The 20896-nt window shown below is 47.0% G+C and overlaps 1 protein-coding gene across 8 annotated transcripts; it reads left to right on the top strand.

Annotated features, from left to right (window-relative positions):
• Positions 1-4369: 4369 nt before the first annotated feature.
• On the top strand, positions 4370-20510 carry LOC114847211 (target of Nesh-SH3). 8 transcript variants are annotated; one of them, XM_055505015.1, is made up of 23 exons: positions 4370-4661; positions 8361-8540; positions 8636-8704; positions 8789-8921; positions 9011-9201; positions 9640-9683; positions 10284-10335; positions 10577-10660; positions 10794-10880; positions 11338-12351; positions 12460-12537; positions 12926-13054; positions 13710-13781; positions 15911-15973; positions 16668-16796; positions 17281-17370; positions 17446-17655; positions 18055-18160; positions 18537-18616; positions 18951-18980; positions 19084-19242; positions 19316-19438; positions 19516-20510. In XM_055505015.1, the coding sequence occupies exons 1-23, from the start codon at positions 4556-4558 to the stop codon at positions 19629-19631; spliced, it is 3345 nt and encodes a 1114-aa protein (XP_055360990.1). In that variant the 5' UTR covers positions 4370-4555; the 3' UTR covers positions 19632-20510. The 8 variants fall into 8 exon arrangements, with proteins under 8 accessions (XP_055360990.1, XP_028992542.1, XP_028992543.1 ...); XM_029136709.3 differs by having other exon boundaries at positions 4371-4661; positions 10281-10335; XM_029136710.3 differs by having other exon boundaries at positions 4372-4661; positions 10281-10335; positions 13713-13781.
• Positions 20511-20896: the final 386 nt, after the last annotated feature.

The raw sequence follows: 20896 nt of genomic DNA on the forward strand, positions 1-20896 counted from the left end.
TTAAAGCTGCTTTGAGCTGCTTTCAGATTCACACACAGCGTTTGGAGCTGATTGGCTTCATCACATTCGGACCCGGACAGGTCTCACCGAACCCCTGGTACCTGTTTACGAGTAACACTCGTAAAACCTGGGAACGGGTTTTGTAGTTGTGGGCTATTGCTTCATTGCTGGTGTAACGCTTAGAGAAAAATCAACACGTAGCTTATGAACTAACTGATATTTTGACGCACGCATCGTCCTAAAGGATCTTCAGCTCCACAGAGACACCTGTTGGGAGGAATCTGCTCCAGGGCTGAACATGTGCAACAAGTGGCTGGTTCTGGTTGGCGTCCGGCTCCATTCCTTATTTGCAGAGCCTTTTGTTTTCTTCATAGTCACGTCGGGTGAGAGATGAATGAAGTGATATGAAAATGGAAAGCATGAGCCGTTACGTTCGCTAGAAAGAATCACATCATCGATTTTGGAGCTGTTGCCCCGTTCCTCGTCGGTTCTGAGCGTTTATACTATGTTTGGTAACGGGAATGATTTGATTTGTGACGTGGCCGGCGTTTTCCACCGCCGGCGTCCAGTCTGTCTACAGCTGCTGAGCTGGGCTGAATCCCCTCCTCCAGTTGCTCGTCCGTCCTGATCCGATCCCACGGCTTATTTTCTGACCCAAAGGAGCAAAGGCAGGTTTTCAGTACAGTCAAATCACCACAGCAGCACAAAACCAGCTGGAGGTCGTTTTAAAGCCAATTTGCCATCGTCTGTGGTGTGAGGAGGGGACCAGACAAACCAGTGCTCCTATGATCTGATAACAGGGCTAATCAGATGTGTTGTCCTCCATTCACGCGTTCACAAGTTATTCTTATCTAGCTTAAAGGGAAATGGACGCTAAATGCTTCATCATGTTCTCTATGCACTTCCTAAGTTCCTTTATCTTTGACAAATGATTTCTCTAGAGCAGTGAGTTGAGACGACCTGTAACGCTGCCGAGAGCCGCCGTAATTATGAGCTCTTTTGAGCCCAACCAGCGTCCAGCTTTCATGTGATGCATCCTTAAGATAAAAGAATGGATTATAGATCATTAGAGATTCCTCCGTTTTAAAGGAGATTTCCTAAAACAACACTGCGGTAGTTCAAAGTGAGGCTTTTATGAGGCCGATCGCCTGTCAGAGCCAGATTCCTGCTTTATGCCTGTGGATTTGTCTCGTATTGGATCCGCCGTCACATCTAAGCTGCAGGCCTGATCCTGCCATGTAGTGTGATTATTTATCTTTTGGATGAAGGCTCCGTCCCAGCGCGTGCACGCGCGTCTCCACGCAAACAGGCCAAATGAGAAGCACATTGAGCCGCTGTCTCCTCGGAGTCATGAGTTATGCGGCGTCCTCTCCCTGTCCTCGCGTCCCTTTAAACCCTCCTGCTCCATCGTCCTCACCGCCGCTGTCGCCCTTGGCTCTGCACAGAACGCATTTACCCGTTGCCACATTGCATCGTCGTCGTCCGCGGCGTCGCGTCCTGCTTGTGTTTCTCATTTTCAGAGAGGAACCGCTCGATCCGGCCTCTGGTGTAAATGTGAACATTTTGGACGTGCCCATCGAAAAGAGCCTGTTGGAGGTTTTTGATGCTTTTTTTAAGCTCTTCAGCAGATGTTGGACGTGCACGTGAGCATGAAGTTTTACCAGTGCAGATATTGAGCAACAACCACAACAACTGGTACAGTAATCAGCAGGGCGGATTCAGAAACGTAGGACTCCGTACAATCTATAATCACAGTGAAGAAGAACTCAGGCTAAAATAAACCTTCCCGTCTCCTTCTCCGTCTGCTTTTGTTTGTTTGCAACGCACAATACGACAAACAACCCGACACACGACAAACAGGCACATTTTGAGAAGCAGAGCTGAACAAAGCTCTGACATCTGAGATACTCTAAATATTTGGAGAATGATTCCACTCACAATGTTTTCCCCTTTCCCCAGAATGCAGCTCAGAGTACAGTTATTGTATCTGGCAACACAACCTGACTTTTCTACCAAACAACTTGACAGGTAGGTAATAAATATATTCATGCGCATAGTGGGCTTTGTTTGCCTGCAGCATATTCACTTTCGTCTCTGGCCCGAGACCGAGCACTAACTTAATAAGCCTCCATTCATGGCATTGGCACGACGGAAAAAGTCAGTGGAAAAAATAAATCAAAATTATTGTCTTTTTCCGTACACGAAATCACAACAGTGGCACTGAGAAAACGCACTTGACTGAGTTGTGAAAGACCTTCTGGCCGCAGCGCATACATTTTCCAACTGTTTGCACTGAGTATAAGAGCGAAATCGAAGCGACGGGCTGCATGTTGTGGGTCGGTCTGATGACGTGTCACAGAGCAAAGCAACGACACCTTTGTGATGATAAAACCAGGCGGAAGAGAGGCCTCGTCCTCATCCTCCAAGCGCCAAATAAAAAGGTGGAAGGTAGTGGTTCCAGAGCAGGAAAGAGGTAATAGCAATAAATAGCGATTGAGACAAATCTCTAGAACAATGACAAGTTGATGTAACTGTAACAAACAGCTGTTTCAGAAACAGACCATGCTACACACTGGACTCATGCACAGGTAAACATTTTAAACTCTGTTTCCATTGTAAATAGCAAATGGTTAATAAATGGTTCCTGCACTTTGTAACACAGAATCTGATTAAGCACACGATGCCGTGGCCGTTCAGTTCAGCGTGTACTCTGACGAACATAAGAGTCACAATGTTCTGACTGGGTTATGGTTCAGAATTGAGGCAAAAGGTTCAAGACGCTTTGTATAAACTGTCTGAATTTCACAAACATCGTTAAATGCATCTGTTAGTAATTTGGATTCAAAAAAATGTCAAACATTGATTAGAGGAGAAATTAAAGTTGCTAAAGGGTCACTTCCTGCTGCAACACAACCAAAAAGAGAGAGAGAGAGAGAGACTTTAAGTACAGTGGGTCTTACTGCTGATATTGAGCAGGCTGCATTCCACTAAAAGAGCAAAAGTGACACCAGGGTCCTGAAAGAAGACGATGAGTGGAAGGAAAAGGAGGAGGAAGAATTAGGGATGATTCACAAGGTGAAGATTAATGGGAGGCGTTTAATGGCAAAGTGAAGGTAAACGATAGTAGTAATAGTGACTATTGGACTTATTTTTATATAGCTTCTGTTTTCCAACTTTCTGCTTCCTCTGTTTTATAGGAGATCGACATGTTTTCATTTCTTCACTCGTCCCAGTAGTTGTGTGACTTTACAGGCAAACAAATCACACCATCAGAGCAGGTTAAGTCAAACTGGTTAAACTCGGGGAATAAAAAGCCCCTTTCACTGCGTACAGTAGGATCCATCTGTGTTTAATGGGTTCTGGCGTGATGCGGGCTAGGGTTCCACCACAGCCGTCTGTTCTGGGACTTCCTTGGGAAACACACCTCCTCTGGCAAACAAGGCCGCTTCCTGTCTCGTGCGATGACATGTGGAGCGTAATCAAATGCAACGGAGGGTGGAGTTGCTGGAAAATGCACAGCAACGCATGTGCACGTGCAGGCAGACGTGTGTGTGTGGGATAAACACACACACACACACACACACACACACACACACACACACACACACACACACACACACACACACACACACACAGACACCGTGCCCTTGAGACCACGGTTCTGGCTGCGAGTTTTGACTGACCAGATTCGCACAAACCCGGAGCCGTTGGCTGTAAACAAAGTGCTGCGAGGCCGATCTCACAGAAACCTTGTCTTCACGTGTCCAGAGATGGTTTCGAGCGTCCTGCCTCAGCCTGCGACACATGGTGGTGATTTTAATTTTTTTTATCAGCCGATCTGTGGCGCACATGATGTCAGCTGCTGCAACATATTTATAGATAGGAGGGAAGAGTTTCCATTGCATGACACACGCTCTTAACAGCTTCAGATGCACATGGATTTGACAGTTCCAGGAGTTTGACTTGTTTGGTTCAAGTTTAGGACCAGGTTCAGATTCATGGGGAATAATTAAATAAATGTTTGGTCTTGAAAAACTACATAGGTTAGTTTATTACTGGTAGATAATTAACATAACTTGGTTGGTTACTGATGATTAATGATGATCCAGCCTGTCAAAGCCTTTATGACGAAAACCAGAACACGGTACATGTGTCGGAGTGAGAGAAGAAGAAAACAAGCATCAAACAAACAGCGAAAGCTGTGAAAAGGCCTCAGCAGATGAACACACAAGACTAAGCAGGAAAAAGTCTAATGGAAAAAGAAAAGCTGGAGGAGGGTGGGAGCCTTGGAGGGAACTTTTCATAGAGGGTGTGAGAGGGAGAATGAGTAAAGGAGCGTGGGTGGGTGGGTCCAGCGCGCTCCGTCCCCTCCCTCCGCTGGAGAGGTATAGATGCTGCACCAGCAGCCTCCTGCATGCAGAGGTCCAGTCCAGTGAGCTGCACTAGTCCTGAGAGCCGCCGGCCCGGAGAAGTGGTCCAGCCACCGTGAGCCCCACTCCTGCAGCGCGATCAGACCGGAGCACCTCCACCCACCTGACACTCGGCCACAGCGCGGATGACGAGGATGCAGCAGCCCTTGCACAGACCCCAGGTCCTCCTCCTCGCGCTCTTTATCGCTGGGACGGTTCTGTCAGGCCCCTCCACTCACTCTAGGAGCAGAGGTGAGTGGCGATCGCTGTGGTTTTACATGAAATGCCTGTGAGTTCTGACTTCATACTGTGAACACACCCTGTATGTGTGTGAACATGGCCGATGTCAGTCCTGGGATACGCTCAGGACCTCCGCATGCTTTCATTTCCCTCCCATCAAACATGTGCTGAGATGGTCATTTGATTCTGAATGATCGGATGAACACAATGAGACAAACATTCACTTTTACTACGTTCAGTGAAGGCATCAGAGCTCTGCTTCAGCATCTTGAAACTGATGCATTACCTGCCTGCTATTAAACACATCATTAGCTCAGTTGGCCTGACCTTTGGTTCCCACAACCTTAGGAAGTAACTTGGATTTACTGTGTGAGTGCTGTTGTTTGCTGTGTCTGTGGTTTTGTCCACAGACAGCTTGGCCTTTTTAAATCATGTCCTTTCAATTATACACTGCTTCAGGTGAAAGACGCTTCATTGATTCATTTCCTGATTACAGCTTAACACCTCTTTGACTTGACATAAACATGTACAGTGTATCGGTTTCACCTCTGGACAATGGCCAGAATCACACCACTGAAGCCTCTCGTGTCTTCATGCTGATTTAGTCTAACATGCCATAATAATGTCTTCACACATTTGTGAAACAGCACATGACACACACACACACACACACGAACACACACACACACACACACACACGCACACACGCACACACGCACACACACACACACACACACACACACACACACACACACACACACACACACACACACACACACACACACACACACACACACACACACACACACACACACACACACACACATTCTGTCATTATTTTGCCAGTAAAGGTCACTGGAGGTCAGAATCAGTGTGTCAGCGTGCAGGTTAAACGTGGCTGCAGGAAAAGCAGTTGGAGCAGCTTTGCTTTAGTCTCCTCGGATTAGATCCTATTCTACAGGTTAAATGAGTTGCACAGATGTAGTATAACACTGTGTAAACTATTTTCTACTCACTCATTTAAGGGCAGCTCAGCCTGGGAGTCATGTACAAATTAGTAAAGAAGAGACACTGATAAGAGATTAGAGAAAAGACTGACAGAGTCAGAGCAGTGCAGAAGTTGAAACAGGATCAGGTTGATGGAACGACGGCTGCTAAAGGAGTAAAGGAACACAAGGACGGGATGGAGCGGAGCCACGGTGGAGGGAAAACAGCTGCTGCTCCGTAGTAGTGTGAGAGCAGAGACCTGCATGGAGGCAGCCCAGCTGGGGGGGGGCTCATCCCAGGCACGGTTCTGTTCGCCTTATCTACAGAGCGAGGAGCCGTGTGAGCTGTGTGAGCCCGAGAGACGTGATTGTTCCAGATAAAGACCCGATTACACACAGACTCAGGGGACTGAGGGAGCTGCCGGTGGTGTTTGACAGCGTCAGGCGCTGGATCTGAGCATCGGTGCCAGATGTGCAGAAACGGTCCAGATGCGTGCTTGGTTTGTTTTGTCAGACACCGAACACACACACACACACACACACACACACACACACACACACACACACACACACACTGCTCTGTCGTGAGGGTTGTGATGGGTGACGCTGCGCTCTACGAACCCACTCCCAGTCCCTGAAGGCCACACGTCAGTGCTCTGGGTGTAGCTGCTTTTCACGCCAGCAGAACTGCACGTTACTTGAATGATGAGGCCGTTTAAAGCACAATCTGATGCGTTTACTGGCTCCCTGCCAGCGTTAGGATCTACTTCCTGCTACAGTAATCGTTTATAAACACGTGCGTCTGTATATTGACTGAATGGAGGGGTTTATAGAATGATGCTGTTTCACCAACTCTCGACTAGTCACACATGAACTTTATTAAAGTGCTTATTGTTGCTGAGAATGCTGGGTAATTAATATTACCCTGTGATTAAATGAGTTTTAACGACATCAGCCGCCGGGCACGCGCACGTGAAACCCTCCTATTACTGTAAGACCAACGAGCAACATTCCACCAGCTCCTTCTCACCGTCCATCTGTTCTGTGTTGTCATTTTTTAATCTCTCTGCGGTAGTTTTTTTCCCCCCAGCTGTTCATTAATTAGGTGTGAAGACGTGGATTTAATTACGCTCAGGCAGCGTGTCTTAGGTCTAGGCCGTAAATCTGCGCTGACCTCGCGTCCGACGCTCGCCAGCAGCGCTGCCTTCAGGAAGAACGCGAGCACAAACAGTCTCTCATCAACACAGACACGCGGCTCTGGATCAGCGTGGGTAGTTTTCCTTTGTACTGTAGCTGATTGATCACTCGTAATGTGACTGGACTGACTCCCGAGGCTTCATTTATTTTCCTCTGGAAACACTGGTAAACCTTCGCAGCCCTGAGTGGAGCGGGTGCCAAGCGGCCGCTGGACGCGGGCGCTGTTTGCTTGTACTTGACTTTAAGCTGCGCTGCCAGAGTTTCCTAATGCTTCATATACTAGTGCCTCCCGCTTGGAGCCAATGTCAGTCATGTTCTATCGGAAATATCGATGAGCGAATCGCGAGTTCAGTTTTGATAGGAAACACACAGCTGGAAAAGCCCGAGGGTGTTTTTCATGCACAGGGCTTCCCCTCGTCTTCACTGTCAGCGTCCCTTTGGCAGCTGCTGGTGAGATTCCTCTTATGCAAAGTTCCACTCGTTCATTTATTGCTAAGAAATATGAGCCGAGGACACGAGCTGTGGAGCAGAGGGTGCACGTCGCAGTCCAGGCAGAAAGATGTAAATCATGAGGAATATAAAAAATCTGTTCAAATTAGTTTGCATTGGAGAAGATTTCTCTCTGTACCGTCCGCATTGGTGTGATTATTCCTGTCGATCATGAGGTTGAGCCTCATCCAGGAGCTTCCTACCTTCATGACCATGTCTCCTGCAGACTTGAAGCTGTCCTCCGACCACTGTACCTGCAGAGCGAGTCCTTCCCTGTCATGCAGACCGACCCCATGTATTTATGACAAACTTAAGTGTCTATGATGAGAAACGAAAAATATACAGCTGTGTGAGGAATGCGTCTGCTGGGAGGAAATCTGCCTCACATTAAAGACAGACTCCACAAAGTTCATACGTCTGCAACTTCAAGACGGCCACTTAGAACTGTTCAGACGTTTCAGTTCAGAGGTGAACTGTCCTCAGGGTTTCATGCAGATCCAAATAGACTTGAGAACTGCTGTGCTTGCTTCCATGCTGTCACCACCACAGCCTTAATGACATGTAAGACTCCTTTAAACCTTCTGACGAGTTGGTCTGATCCACAGATTTGCTCATACTGACGCTAAGAGCTGCCTTTATGACTCCACGCGTGCACATGGTGATAATGCACACGTGTTCTGAGACAACATCTGGATTTTTTGACTGCTATTAGTGTATTTGCCTTCGGCCTTGCATTGGCGGTGACCTCGGCAGGCGTCACAAAAATGTGGGAACCATTTGAGACGCAGCTTTTAATGTGGGGGCGATTTTCTCACCCACAACTCAGATCCAGTCAAGTTGAGCGTTCGCAGTGGCCTTGACCGGTAAACAGAGCGTCGTGGTAATTTGCATTGGCTGCGGTGCATTAGGATCCGGCCTGCGATGCGCTCAGATGCTTTGTTCTGCAGAGGTCCACTGCACCAGACACTCTGTGGTTTCCTGTTAAGCCTTGTCTTGACTTATTGGAACCAGCGGATGAAATGTGTCCTCTGCCACACAGTGAGACGCCAGAACATGAAGGTGCGCATCAGTGCCACGGAAGACACCATCGTGATGAAGTTTGTGCGTCCCAACGTCGACACCAAACTCGAGGGCTACATCCTGGGCTACGGCAGCACCATGTTCTCCAAACAGTTCATTCAGCTGCCGGAGAACGGCCAGCCCTACGAGACAGAGTTCGGTGAGATGCTCTGCTATGAGGAACCGTCACACACGTCTGTGGATGCTCATATTGTTCAACATAACATGACCTGTATGTTGTTTTCACATTGTCAGATGCTGAGCCCAAGTATCTGATCGCTGTCCAACCAACAGCAACGAATGAGGTGAAAAAGCAGTGCACAGGTAATGTTTTATACCAAACCCAGTCAGGATGTAGTTAAATGCATGGAGGTGTGTATTCAACATGTGATGTTTGTTTGTTCTCAGGTAAAGTTGAGCTGGAGAAGCCGCTGCACTTGGTCATCGGGTCAGTGACGCCCACCTCTGTTCTCCTGTCCTGGGGGACGCTGCTGAAAACCCCCTACGAGGGCAACATCATGGACGACTGCACGGAGGACGGGTGAGTTCCCACGAAGGCAGGCGCGTGGTGTCTCCTTCTCAGGCGGGTTCCTCCTGTAACCCGCCGTGCGCTGTGCCGTCCTCGCGCAGACACTACATGGTGCGTTACCGCGAGAGGAACCGGAAGTGGAACTACCAGACCTGCCCAACCAGCGAGACGGTCATCGACCACCTGAAGCCCAACGCCGTCTACGAGTTCGGTGTCCAGCCGAGCTCCAAGGACGGCACGGGAACGTGGAGCAAGCCCATCGTCCACCGGAGCAACTCAGAGGGCGTTCAGGGTACGTTGGGCATTGGCTTCTGTCCTTCACACCTAAAAGCAAACAAGCAACCTGCAGTTAAAGCCTTTTACATGGATGCTGGGAATTTGGTTTAACATTCATCATTTCCGCTCGCATTTGTTAAACTTAAACTGATATTTGGCTCATTTAAAAGTGTTTTTTTACTCATAAACGCCAGCTAGAAAATGACCAGTCAAGTCCAAACGACTGTGACAACGTTGTGTGCACACGCTGTGCTATATGATCCGTCAGGCAGTGATGCTACGCAGCTTTAGTCGGTCCAAACCGAGCTGCGGTTCGGAGGAACTCTCATTTAATCATGTGAGACGAGAAACATCTTGAGCAGAGAATGTTTGAACCGTGGATTATTTAGCTTTTCACTTTGTATTGGTTCAAGGTTGAGCAAAAACCTTCATTGATTTCTATCTGGTTTTCCAGTAAAGGTCATCAGGAAGATCCCTGAACGTCCCAGCAACACTTGGGTATGTTTTTTTTACACCACTTGCCCAAGCACCATGAAAGCGTACTGTAAGCTAATATCATGATGTAATGTAGATTTAGTGACACTGGGGTCTGAGTTTTACCATGTGCTGCAGGAGTGAGACAGCACAGGTACACGTCTTCTCTACAGAGAAAATAGATTTTTGGGAACGGGGTAAGAAGGAGAGGGACGCGTTCAGTGAGCTGATGCTATTCTCAAGGTCGTTCGCCTTCTTCATTTTCCATCCAACTGCTGACTGGAAAGCGCATCAGTGCAGCCGGGGCCGGCCAAGCTCTGCAGACCTCTGGAGTGGAACAACAGAGGGAGGAAACAGCGGGAGATGGGAGGCCAGACGAGACGGGGTGGTGGCGTGAAAGCGAGCTGGTGGAGGGAAGCTAGCTCTGATTATCTGACCGCGCACAGCTGCTCGGTCCCGCGTTCCTGGACCCAAACCCAGGAACTAACACAGATAACAACAAGCTTCTCACAGAGGACATGAGATTCATGCGAAGAAGCAAGAGTAGGAGATGCTAATAGGCTACTGCTAATAACAAATCTTAAACTAATAACATGCTCTTCTTTGTTTTTTAACCACCAGAAGCCTCCAAATACAGGTTCAACAGTGGGTTCTTCTCCTTTGGGAGTTCCACAAGGTAAGTCTGCTTTTAAAGCAACACCTGATACAGCAAAACGTGTTTTATGACATGCTATGATTTATGTGTGTTTGTGCTCAAAACTCAACACTTGACTGTAACCTAAACTTTGACTTGTGTCATTGTTTCCTCCACCCCCACCATTCGGCCCATTGCATAATGATCTCAACACAAGATCAACGAACAACGCCTCGTGTTGACTTCTTGACTTTAATCTCCTCTTCCTCCCTTTTTCTGCTAGTCCTCAAAAACAAAACCCTGCCCGTCCCTCAGAACATCGCATCTGTCACCAAGCGACTCCCAACAACAACAACAACTACTCTCGGTAATGAAGTGTTGAAGTGTGCTCTTAAAGAAGAACGTAACATTGAGTTTTTTGTACATGCATTTTTGTACTTTACACTAATCATATAATACATAAGGTTTGTGCAGGTTTACTAACATATTGTGTTTCTCAGCTCCAACCACAACTACTACTACACAGAAGTCTCTGTCGACCCCTGGAACCACACTTCCTGTGCCTGTGGTCACCAAACAGCCAAACGGTAAATGCTGACTCATACTTTTCCAATCATATATTTGGTAGCTTCTTCATTGTAGAGGGTGTTTACGTGACCTTTTGCTTCCAGTGTATCTCAGGCAAGATGATGGGACTAACCTGCAGGAAACAGATGTTTTCTTCTAGGATGTCTGACAGATGGGCTTCCGTTTCGTGCTTGTTGTACCCATGCTGTACCACTCTCCTTCTCCTTCTGTTCCCACCTCAAACACATTTGTTATATTTGCAGGAAAGCAGTTGTTTTGAAGTTAAACTCCTACATAAAGGTTGCTCTGTGTTTCAGATCAAGGCCTGAGTTCAGCCATATAGAAATAATATCCTCTCCAGCTTGAATTATGTCTAATTATGTTTGAGTGTTTTGCACAGAATGTTATTTCTGAGATTACATATTCCAGCACATTATTGTGGCTTAACAGCCATATTTTATCTTTCTGACAATACAGGAGGAGAGGACCTCTCTCGACCTGTTTTAATTCATTCCCCACTGGTTCCACTAGTTTCCGAGCTCCTTCCTACCACACTACACATTACAGCCACCACGACATCTCTACCACTCCCACACATAGATGTGGACAAACCTGGTGCGCATCCTAATAGTCATAATAAGGAAAAACCCCTTGTACAGGATTTACCAAAAGCCCAGGTCCAGGACTATTATCAGCCATCAGAGCAGCCTAAGCCCCAACCACAACCTGGATCCCAGTCACCCCCCCAGACCCAAGCACCACTCGAACTATCATCGCAGGTCTCACCCCAGACTCTCCCCCAGCACATAACACATCGTCAGTTGCAGCCAAAGCTACAAACCACAACTCCCATTCATTCTAAACTAGAAGTTTCATCAAGGTCTCAGATTAAGCATCAAGTCCACCATCAAACACAACCTCAACAAAAGACTCAGTCTAAAATGCTGGTTCAGTCTACTCCAAAAACCACAGCACATGCTCAAACCCCTCAGCCAACACTACAGCACATATCTCATACACCTCCAAGGACTCATAGCTACACAGAGCTTCAACCACAGAGTCCTACAGAGTCTACAAATCATCCCCAAACCACAAGACAACCACAGGTAGCGATAACACAGGAACCTCAGCTAACCATCCAGTCACAGTCCAGTGCACAGCTGAAGACAGTGTTTTTCCAGACCACGACACTGCCTCAACCAAAGGACCAGTCTAAACCTCAGACACCGGCTCTCCCCAAAAAACCCGAGCCTCGAACCTGGAACCGGCAGCAACCTCCAAACGGTCGTCGACGGCCCCACACAAAAAAACCTGCGTCTCACTCACAGCTCATTGTCCAACCAAGGACCCCGACACAGTTCCTCCCCGAACCCCTTCCCAAGCCACACCCTGCATCTAGCCCCCAACCCCAACCTGAGCTTCAGTTTCAGTCTCAGACCAGAACCTACTCTGAACACAACAAGATCACCCCAAGGCAGACGGGCTCTACGGGTAAAGATCCATGTTTTGCCATCAGTAATACATGAATTTTAAATAAGGCCTAATTTTACGTTTAAAGGGGGCGTGCTGACTGAAATTGGTGAGTTCTCTTTCACACAGCTCCTAGTCCACCAGAAGAGAGCAACCCTCTACCAAGACCTGCCCTGGCTACACAGAAAAGTGGTAGATACAACCATGGTAACAGCCATGACATGTTTGTCCCATTACCATCTCTGCTTCTTCGTTATGTCATGTGGAACCCAGCGCCTTCAGTCCATTAAACCACTGGATCACGTCACTGCTTCCCCATCTTCATCCTCACCCTTCCACCATACACACCCCACTTCATCCGTGCCGCTGCCTCCATGCGTGCCTTCATTTTCAGTTTAGCGCCGTCACCTCACCGCTGCCCATTCATGTGACCAGGACATCCTGGTTCGCTTGTGACCGTGTTTATTCTCTCTTCATTCATTGTCCACTTGTCCGCTTTTTTGACGTGCTTTATCATTTATTCCATGTAGGTAACGCTGTCAGGTTCCATAATACATCAAGCTCCACCTTCCCTAATGCCTCTCTCCTCATCTAGGTCCTGGTATGCTTAGGTCGCCCGTTGCCAAAGTCCCACCAGGAAGAAACATCACGCTGCATCGCACCCGGGTTTACCCTTTTGTTAACCGTGGCGGTAGACCATTTTACAACTCAAGCACCCCTGGGGGTAAAGGACCATTGACCTACTTTCCTCTTCTTTTGTCTTCTCAACTCACTACCTCAGGTTATTTCCTTCCTGTCTCTACACTTTCACACTCCTCTGCAGTTGTGCATCTATAGGACAAACACATGATCTGCGTTTGGAATGGTACAATTAGGATGACTGTCTTTCTCTGTCTTCTGCTTCCCACCCTCTTAGTCTATGTGTTCACATGCTCCTCTACAGATGTTTAGTAGGTTTCACACCTTTACCACAAGCAGCAACGGAGTCTCTGGGGTCCACACCGTTGGAACATAATTTTCTTCTGGTCTGACAATAGCACCTTCCAGGATCAGCCACATTCAAGTGCTGTCCAGGCAGCTCTTCCTTTGCAGCCACTCATTTTCTCTCTGTGTTTTCCTCTGTCAAACACAACCAGAAACTCCCTAAAGAGTAACAGAAAAGTAGAGAGTGAGAAATGTCAAGTGCTAATAATTTATGTTTCTAAGTCCTGAACATCTGTATATCAGAACCATAGAACATCAGATTGGGAATACAATCAATACAAAAACTAGGAATTATAAAAGAAGGACACTTGGTGTTCTGTCTGTTTGCTGTTTGCTAATATTCTGTTTTTCACAGAAGGAAGCACTTTTTATAACAGACACTTCTCTTCCTCCAGCAGCAGTCAATGGGGTGCGTCATAGGGGCAATGCTCATCATAAACCTCTGGTGCAGCACAAAGTCAAACCCGGTAAAGATGAAACTGGATAATCAGCTTCTAGGCTCAGCTCACTAACCCAAGATGCACTCTTCTGTTCTGTCCCACAAGGTCTACACTGGTCTGTCACAGTCATCTTCACCTGAAGCCAGAATGATGGTTGAGAGTAGTTTGCACCTTTTTCCTTGGTTAAATGAGTAAACGTCCTCGTAGTAACGTAACCACATCTAGACCCTGTATCTCAGTGATGTTCAGCTCACCCCTCGTTATTTGGAGTTGTGAAGCGAGAGGTTGTCCTTCTGTCCCTTGTCACAGCTGGTGTGCGTTATTTCTGGAAACTTGGACAGTTTCAGAGGTCTTCAAGGAGTCGTAAGACTCTCTGGAAGCAGCTCCGCAAAGAGCCGTCTCGTCTGCCATGCTGCTCACATATCTGAACTCAAGTCTCAGTGACCTATTTAGAACAGTCCAATCTGCACAAAGTTCACCTTTCTACCATGAATTAAAAGACAACGGGCGAAATATCATCACTGATGCTCTCTGCCACTTGTTTCTGTAAACAAAAGCTGGTACAGAATGTGCCTTTGGCCAAAAGGCAGATTGGAGCGAGTCCCTTTATAGAACTTTCAACCTAAAACCCTTTCAGACCGTTGCTTATAGAGCACTGCAGGTGTGAAACGTGTCTATGTGTGGACGCCTTCCATTAAATGCACGTTGCAGGCACCAGGCACAGTGTTTTGCGACACTGGTACGATTTCAGTGGGAATATTTGCCCGGACTGGACGTAAATCTGGGGACTTGATTGCACGTTTTTGCCTTGAAAATGAATTTTCGTGTGAGCGAAAGCAGCGCTCGCGCCGGCGCTTCTGTTTTTAATCACAGATCTGAGTCGGAGGCCTTTGGCACAACGGCGGCTCAGGCTGCGCTTGGAGGGGCTTTAGCGAGGGAGCTAACAAAACACACCCTCCCCCGAAGCTGCGGGGAGTTGGCCAGATACTAATACGTCTATGTATACAGCACATTAGGCTACACGTCCACGGCTCGGTCCTCATTTCCTGTCCAGGTCGCCGCCACAGCTCTGGAGTGATGAGTGATGAGCTCTTCACACTTCATGCACCCTTGTCTTTCACGTGTATATTTTGTGTTTGGGATTCCTTATTGCTCCGTTTACCCAGCGTGTGGCTCTATGTACGGTGAGCATATGCTCGCCGTTACTCCAGCTGTGTATTACACAGTGTAATCGAGTGTAAACCGTGTTTGAAACATCTGCCAGCAACCTTTGCGGAATCACTTTGTCTTGAAGCCTCGGCTCTTTACTCGTGAGACAGCAGCGGATGACAGAGGTCGCTGATTTACGCCGACTAGAGGGAGTTCAGTTCCGTGGAGAAGGAAACAAAGCCAAGATTAATGTTTTTGAGGTGTTTCGGCCCAAACAACATGTATAAAATGACCCCTAATGGATTTCTGAGATAACTCACTGAAATGTGCAAACGCTCTGCAGATTAAAACCCAACTTTTCTAAGCAAGTGAGATGTGACACGTTTTACAGAAGACATTACTGCAAAGCTTTGTGAAGACTATGCTTGTGTAACAGCATGAAATCACCACAGAGGAGAAATCGGGGTTTGGCAGTTTGTAGCAAAGGTGTTTTCACTACAAACCCCTGTGATTGCTTACGCACTTTGCTGACACCAGTCCAGTCCTTCGTGGTTCATTAGAGCAGTTTACAGTGGAACCGATCTGGTCTTTGTCTCATAACTTGGCGTGATTGTCTCTCGTGTATGTTTTTATGTTGCGAGGATTTGTGGAAAATTTGGTGATTAACCTGAATGGGAGCCAAAATAGTGTTGATAGGAGGGAGTCAAAGCATCCGAAGAGGTTTCTGGATCCACTGCCTTGCTTTTCACCAGCATCGTTAAAGGGGGTTCAGGGAACGCATGCTTTTCATCAGTCATATACCGCGGCCCTGTTTGTTTTTCATCTCACATGCAGCCTCTCCAGCTTTGATGTGCTCTTTTATAGTTTGGACACAGAGCTTTACTGCAGCTTCTGCTTCGCAAAAAGTCTGGGAACATCTGCGTCTAACGTGTCTTCCTTTACATTTTTATGGTGCTGCTGTTATTTTTAATCTGATTCTGACTCTCGTCTCCCATGATTCCTTGCAGGTGTGCGTCCCAGCGCTCCTGTTAACAAGAAGCCCAACATGGTGGAGAAACCCCGGGACCAAGGTTGTCTTATTCATTCCACCACTTCTTCTGCACACAAACGATGTGTTACATTGACTTTACCTGCGTTAATAATAAGCATCTGTTCCTTTTCTTTCTATTCAAACATTTTATCTTGTTTATCGTGTTTTTTACTGCCCGTTTAAAGCTCATGGAACCCAGTCTTTGTAACCTAGTTGTTTATTAGTTCCACATGAATCGGATTTATTCCACCAGACTTTTTCCGGCAGGGACAGATACAGTGTCATCGCTTCACAGCTTTTCCGAAGCTTCCATTTGCGAACAGCACCGTGGACACAGCTCCAAAAGCTTAACATGAAAAGAGCGATTACCCCGACGAAGCAGCTCATTGCAGCGAGCGTGTGGTTTTTGTTTTCATCTTTAGACTTCCTGTGTTTCTCCTTGCACTGTTTTCTCAAGTGCACTGTACGAAGCCTGCGCACGTGTGTGAATATGTGCATGCTTCTGAGCATCTGGGCATCCGTGTCTCTACAGATGCTTTCTGGCAGACCTTTTCCCTCTTTTAAAGAGCACAAGAGATATTACTCACCAAGCTCTGATCTTCGAGCAACCGCTGGGCCGCTCAGCGAAAATGGCCCGAGCAGATGGTTCGCAACTGTGAGCGAGTGGGAATCAGCTGACGAGGCTGTAGCACTGATCTCTTCTCTTCTGCGTTGTTTTCACGCCCTGTCCTTAGACAAACCCATGGACCCTAAACAAGGACACAAGGAGTCCATCTTGAAGCCGTTCCCTCCGGTCACAGCCAAGCCCAGGCAGGAACAGCCCCCCCACCGGCAGACGACCACCTCAGCCCCCGCAGTGAACAGTACGATGAACACGCCGAACGTTTACTGTACAAACAAGTATTTGCACTCCTTTGCCTGTACAGAAAATTCACAGAGTACAAACACATCAATTGATTTTGCAGATTGAGTAAAAATCAAGTCTTTTAATTCGCATAAACATTCAGATGCTTTATTCACTTTGGCAGAAATGACACACCTGCAGTTTTTCCTATTATTCCTGCAGATCCTCTCGAGCTCCATCAGTTTGGATGGGAAGTGTCTGTGAATTGTCATCTGCAGGGTTTTTCACAAGTATCTAATGAGATTTAAGTCTGGACTTTGGGCCACTGGAGGACAGACAGAATCCTACGCCCGCCCCAGGGTGTTTTACCTGTGTTGTTTTCGTACTGGAAGGTCTCAGCGCTCTAAATCTGGAGCGTCGCGTGCGCAGATGCTGATTGCTGATCAGGTCCAGGACTGTTCGTACAGTAAACTAACCACTCATCTGGCCGGCTTGTTTTCCAGGCAGCCACTTTGACGTGTATGAAAACTCCTCCATATTCAGCCCGCTGCCTGCGTCGGACGTGGACATCATGGGCAAGAAGCGCTTTGTGGGTAAGACCCCGTCGCTGCACGTGTGGGTCCACACCGGGTCCGCGTGCAGGACAACAGCCGTGTCTCTGTGTGCAGCTCCCCACGTGGTTTACAAAACAGACAAGAAGCCGGAGGAGCCGTGCTCCATCACCTCCTCCCTCACCTTCTTCCCTGAGGAGGAGGGCGGCGATCAGAACGTGACGGCGCCGCCGCGGCTGCCCCCCTCCAACGTCACCGTGGTTACGGTGGAGGGCTGCTCGTCGTTCGTCATTCTCGACTGGGAGAAATCTGACAATGAAACCCGAGGTACACGTCCAGTAACTGCACACCTGACACCGAGAGCTTCAGGTCCTTCAGCGTGAAAGACTTTGAACACGTGCAGGGATTCTGCAGCATTTGGCTGCTAAATGCTCCTCGGGCAGACATGACACTTGATGTAATATCCAGTATTTCATTTAAAATCGTACGTGCTGAAGGACAAAAATGTGCAGCTGTCCAAATACTGGACTGGGCTGTGAATCCGCATTAACGACCAAATATTTTTACAGACCGACAGATCTGCGCTTTGTTTTGATGAGCCTTCGGGGCTCCGATGACCTCAGGCTGCTGTTATAGACATTTGATGTGACATCTCAACCCCAAACCTTGTAGGCTGGCGTCAAAATGTGTTTGAAATTAAACCTGATATTCCTGCGGCTTTGTCAGAGTATGAAGTCGTGTCCACTACTGAGGGGCCTAACGGACACGAGGTCTCCATTCTGACGACCAACCAGACTCACACAGCGGTGGAGAATCTGAAACCTGAGAGCAGGTACTTGAATAATAGTGTTTTTTTAGGCCACCTAGTTGTCTGAGCAGCAGTTCTGGGCTCCATCTGCATGAGTGAGTTTTATTTGTACTGCAGTGAACCACATCAGGTGTTGCACACACAAAATAGCCAGAGCAACAAAATTCTGCAGCGCTCGGGGCGGAACGGGTCACTGGGTTTTCAATTAAATGTCAACATCTGGAGCCCCAGAACTCAACAGAACCCTCCCTCTGGGCTGGGCTTGCTGGTCCGGCCACTGCCAGGACGTGAAACATCAGCTGTTTGGCAGAAAGGCCTCCCAGTTCTGGAGGACTACTTTAAAAACTTGACTTTATGGCTGTTTTGTCCACAAGTTCATAATAATTGTATTTTGTTTCAGTTATGAATTCACAGTAACCCCGAAGAATGAGCTGGGAACTGGACCTTCCAGTGATCCTGTGTCTTTTAGCACAGAATCAGGTATGTCTGACTCCATCCAGTTCACTAAGGTTCCACTAACTGTGTTTTCTGTGGGTCTAATTAGCTGCAAACCACTGTATAATCATCAAAATAATTATTAGGCAGAAATTAGCATTGCGTTCAACTCTGAGGCAGTTGTAAGTGTTGGGATTTCAGGCTGGTGGCTGATTAGCAGTGGACTCACCAGATGCTGGCGGGGCTTATTTGTACGACATGCACCCTGTGATCAGACTCTCTGAGCAGTTGTGAGGCGCCTCAGGATGTGTTTAAAGATGCATCATGCTGCTGTTTTCATGATGATGTTATTCACTGCAACCTCCTCTCGTGTTTGCAGCCGACCCACGCGTCACTGAATACGTTTCAGGTGAATATTGTCTTCTGTTTTTCCTTCCGTTTCAGCTGTTTTACCATTGGTTTGGATTTGTTTATACTGATGACACTGTAACTTTCTAATTATTTCCTCACAGGTAAAGATGCCATCTGGACCCAGTTCCCCTTTAAAGCCGACGCCTACTCTGAATGCAACGGCAGGCAGTTTGTGAAGAGAACCTGGTATCGAAAATTTGTAGGCATCCAGCTGTGCAACTCATTAAGATACAAGATCTACCTGAGCGACTCGCTTAATGGTAATCACACTGACTTATTCAAACACAGTCCACCTTCAATGAGACTGAGCCTTGTTACCTTTCGTCTCTGCAGGGAAGTTCTACAACATTGGTGATCAGACAGGGCACGGTGAGGACCACTGTCAGTTTGTGGACTCCTTCCTGGATGGGCGGACCGGCACTCAGATGCTTGCTGACCAGCTGCAGAGCAGGCCAGGTATCTGGTTAGCCACTTTATTAAGTGTATTGAGCGACTATACACGTTCTTAAAGCAAACCCCCGTCTTTGTACTAGGGTTCTTCAGAGCGTTGAGACAGGAACCCGTCCACTTTGGAGAGATTGGAGGAAAGTCACACATCACCTACGTGGGCTGGTACGAGTGCGGCACACCCATACCTGGGAAGTGGTAGGAGGCTGTCAGGGCTCCAGGAGGACGCATCCGCCTAAAGGGAGGTGGGCCTTGCAATGACACCACAATGGACACTGTCGATGGGCGTCTGTCGGAACCTTTAGGCGACCTGAACAATTTCTCTTTCAAGTGCATTTTTTTTTACTTTGGTTTCAGTTTCTCTATTTATCATAAAATGTCACGACAGACAAAAGAATGCAGGAGTTTGAGTGAGGAAAATGTTTAATTTACAGTAATCACAGAGAAAACTTGGGAAGCTGGCTCCCAAAGCGTAGCAACATGTCTGGTACTATTTATCAAGGGATACTCTGAATATTAATATTTTGTGGGCTCAGGCCTTTGAGAAGAAGACGACATTTTTCCCAACAGTAGCATGTAAGTGATACAGAAAGGTGCTAGTCAGTCACTTTCATTGTACAGTTTCAGCTTCTACAAGCAGAATTGACCTTCTGCTGGCCCTAGGGGATCATTAGCAGTTGCAGTTTGCACAGTATTAAGTTTGTTCATATATGTATATGATGTAAAATACAGTATGTAATACCACAGATCATCAATAGTGTCTGATGCATTTCAGGTAAAACAAAAAGACAAAGTGTGGATGACTTTGAGCCCAGTTTCTAAGAAGCCACTTGGAAACTAAAGGTTAGAATTTTCCATGTCAGTGCAGGTTTGAAACTAAAATAAATTATGTAAGAATATAAACCAAGCTTTAAAGCACATGAGCATGTGTCATAATTTATGTGTTTTCTTTTGTTGCTGCAAAGTGTAAAAAAAGAGATAAATAGAGATATTGTCAGTTTTTTCACATGTCATTTCTGCAGTTGATTTAGATGCATTGTATGTTTTCCTGTAATAAATCCTGTTTTTATATTTAACACTACCTGCAGCTTTGTTGCAGTTTTACTTTCTGGACGGATGAAACTTGCATGAACAGTGAAGGTCCGAAGGCGCTAAATTCAGACATAAGGATCGGTTCTTAAAGTCCAATCTGAATTGGGTACAGGCTGGTTAAAGGGTAACTAGACACTAAATATTAGGTCACTAAATTATCTTTATTACACCCTGTGCACTTAATGCGTCTCATTTTATGACACAGTTCGACATGAAAGACCAACCACATACTCTGATGCCGCGTTCCAGCCAACCACAACCCACAGGCAGGAAAAGAAAATACGAATACCAGCATTACCAGCGTTTTCCAAATCCAAGTGGGGAAGAAAGGGAAGAGAGAAGCCAAACTTAACAGAGACATGAACTCAGAAACCA

The sequence above is a fragment of the Betta splendens genome, chromosome 21 (assembly GCF_900634795.4).
Source record: "Betta splendens chromosome 21, fBetSpl5.4, whole genome shotgun sequence".
Classification (NCBI taxonomy): domain Eukaryota; kingdom Metazoa; phylum Chordata; class Actinopteri; order Anabantiformes; family Osphronemidae; genus Betta; species Betta splendens.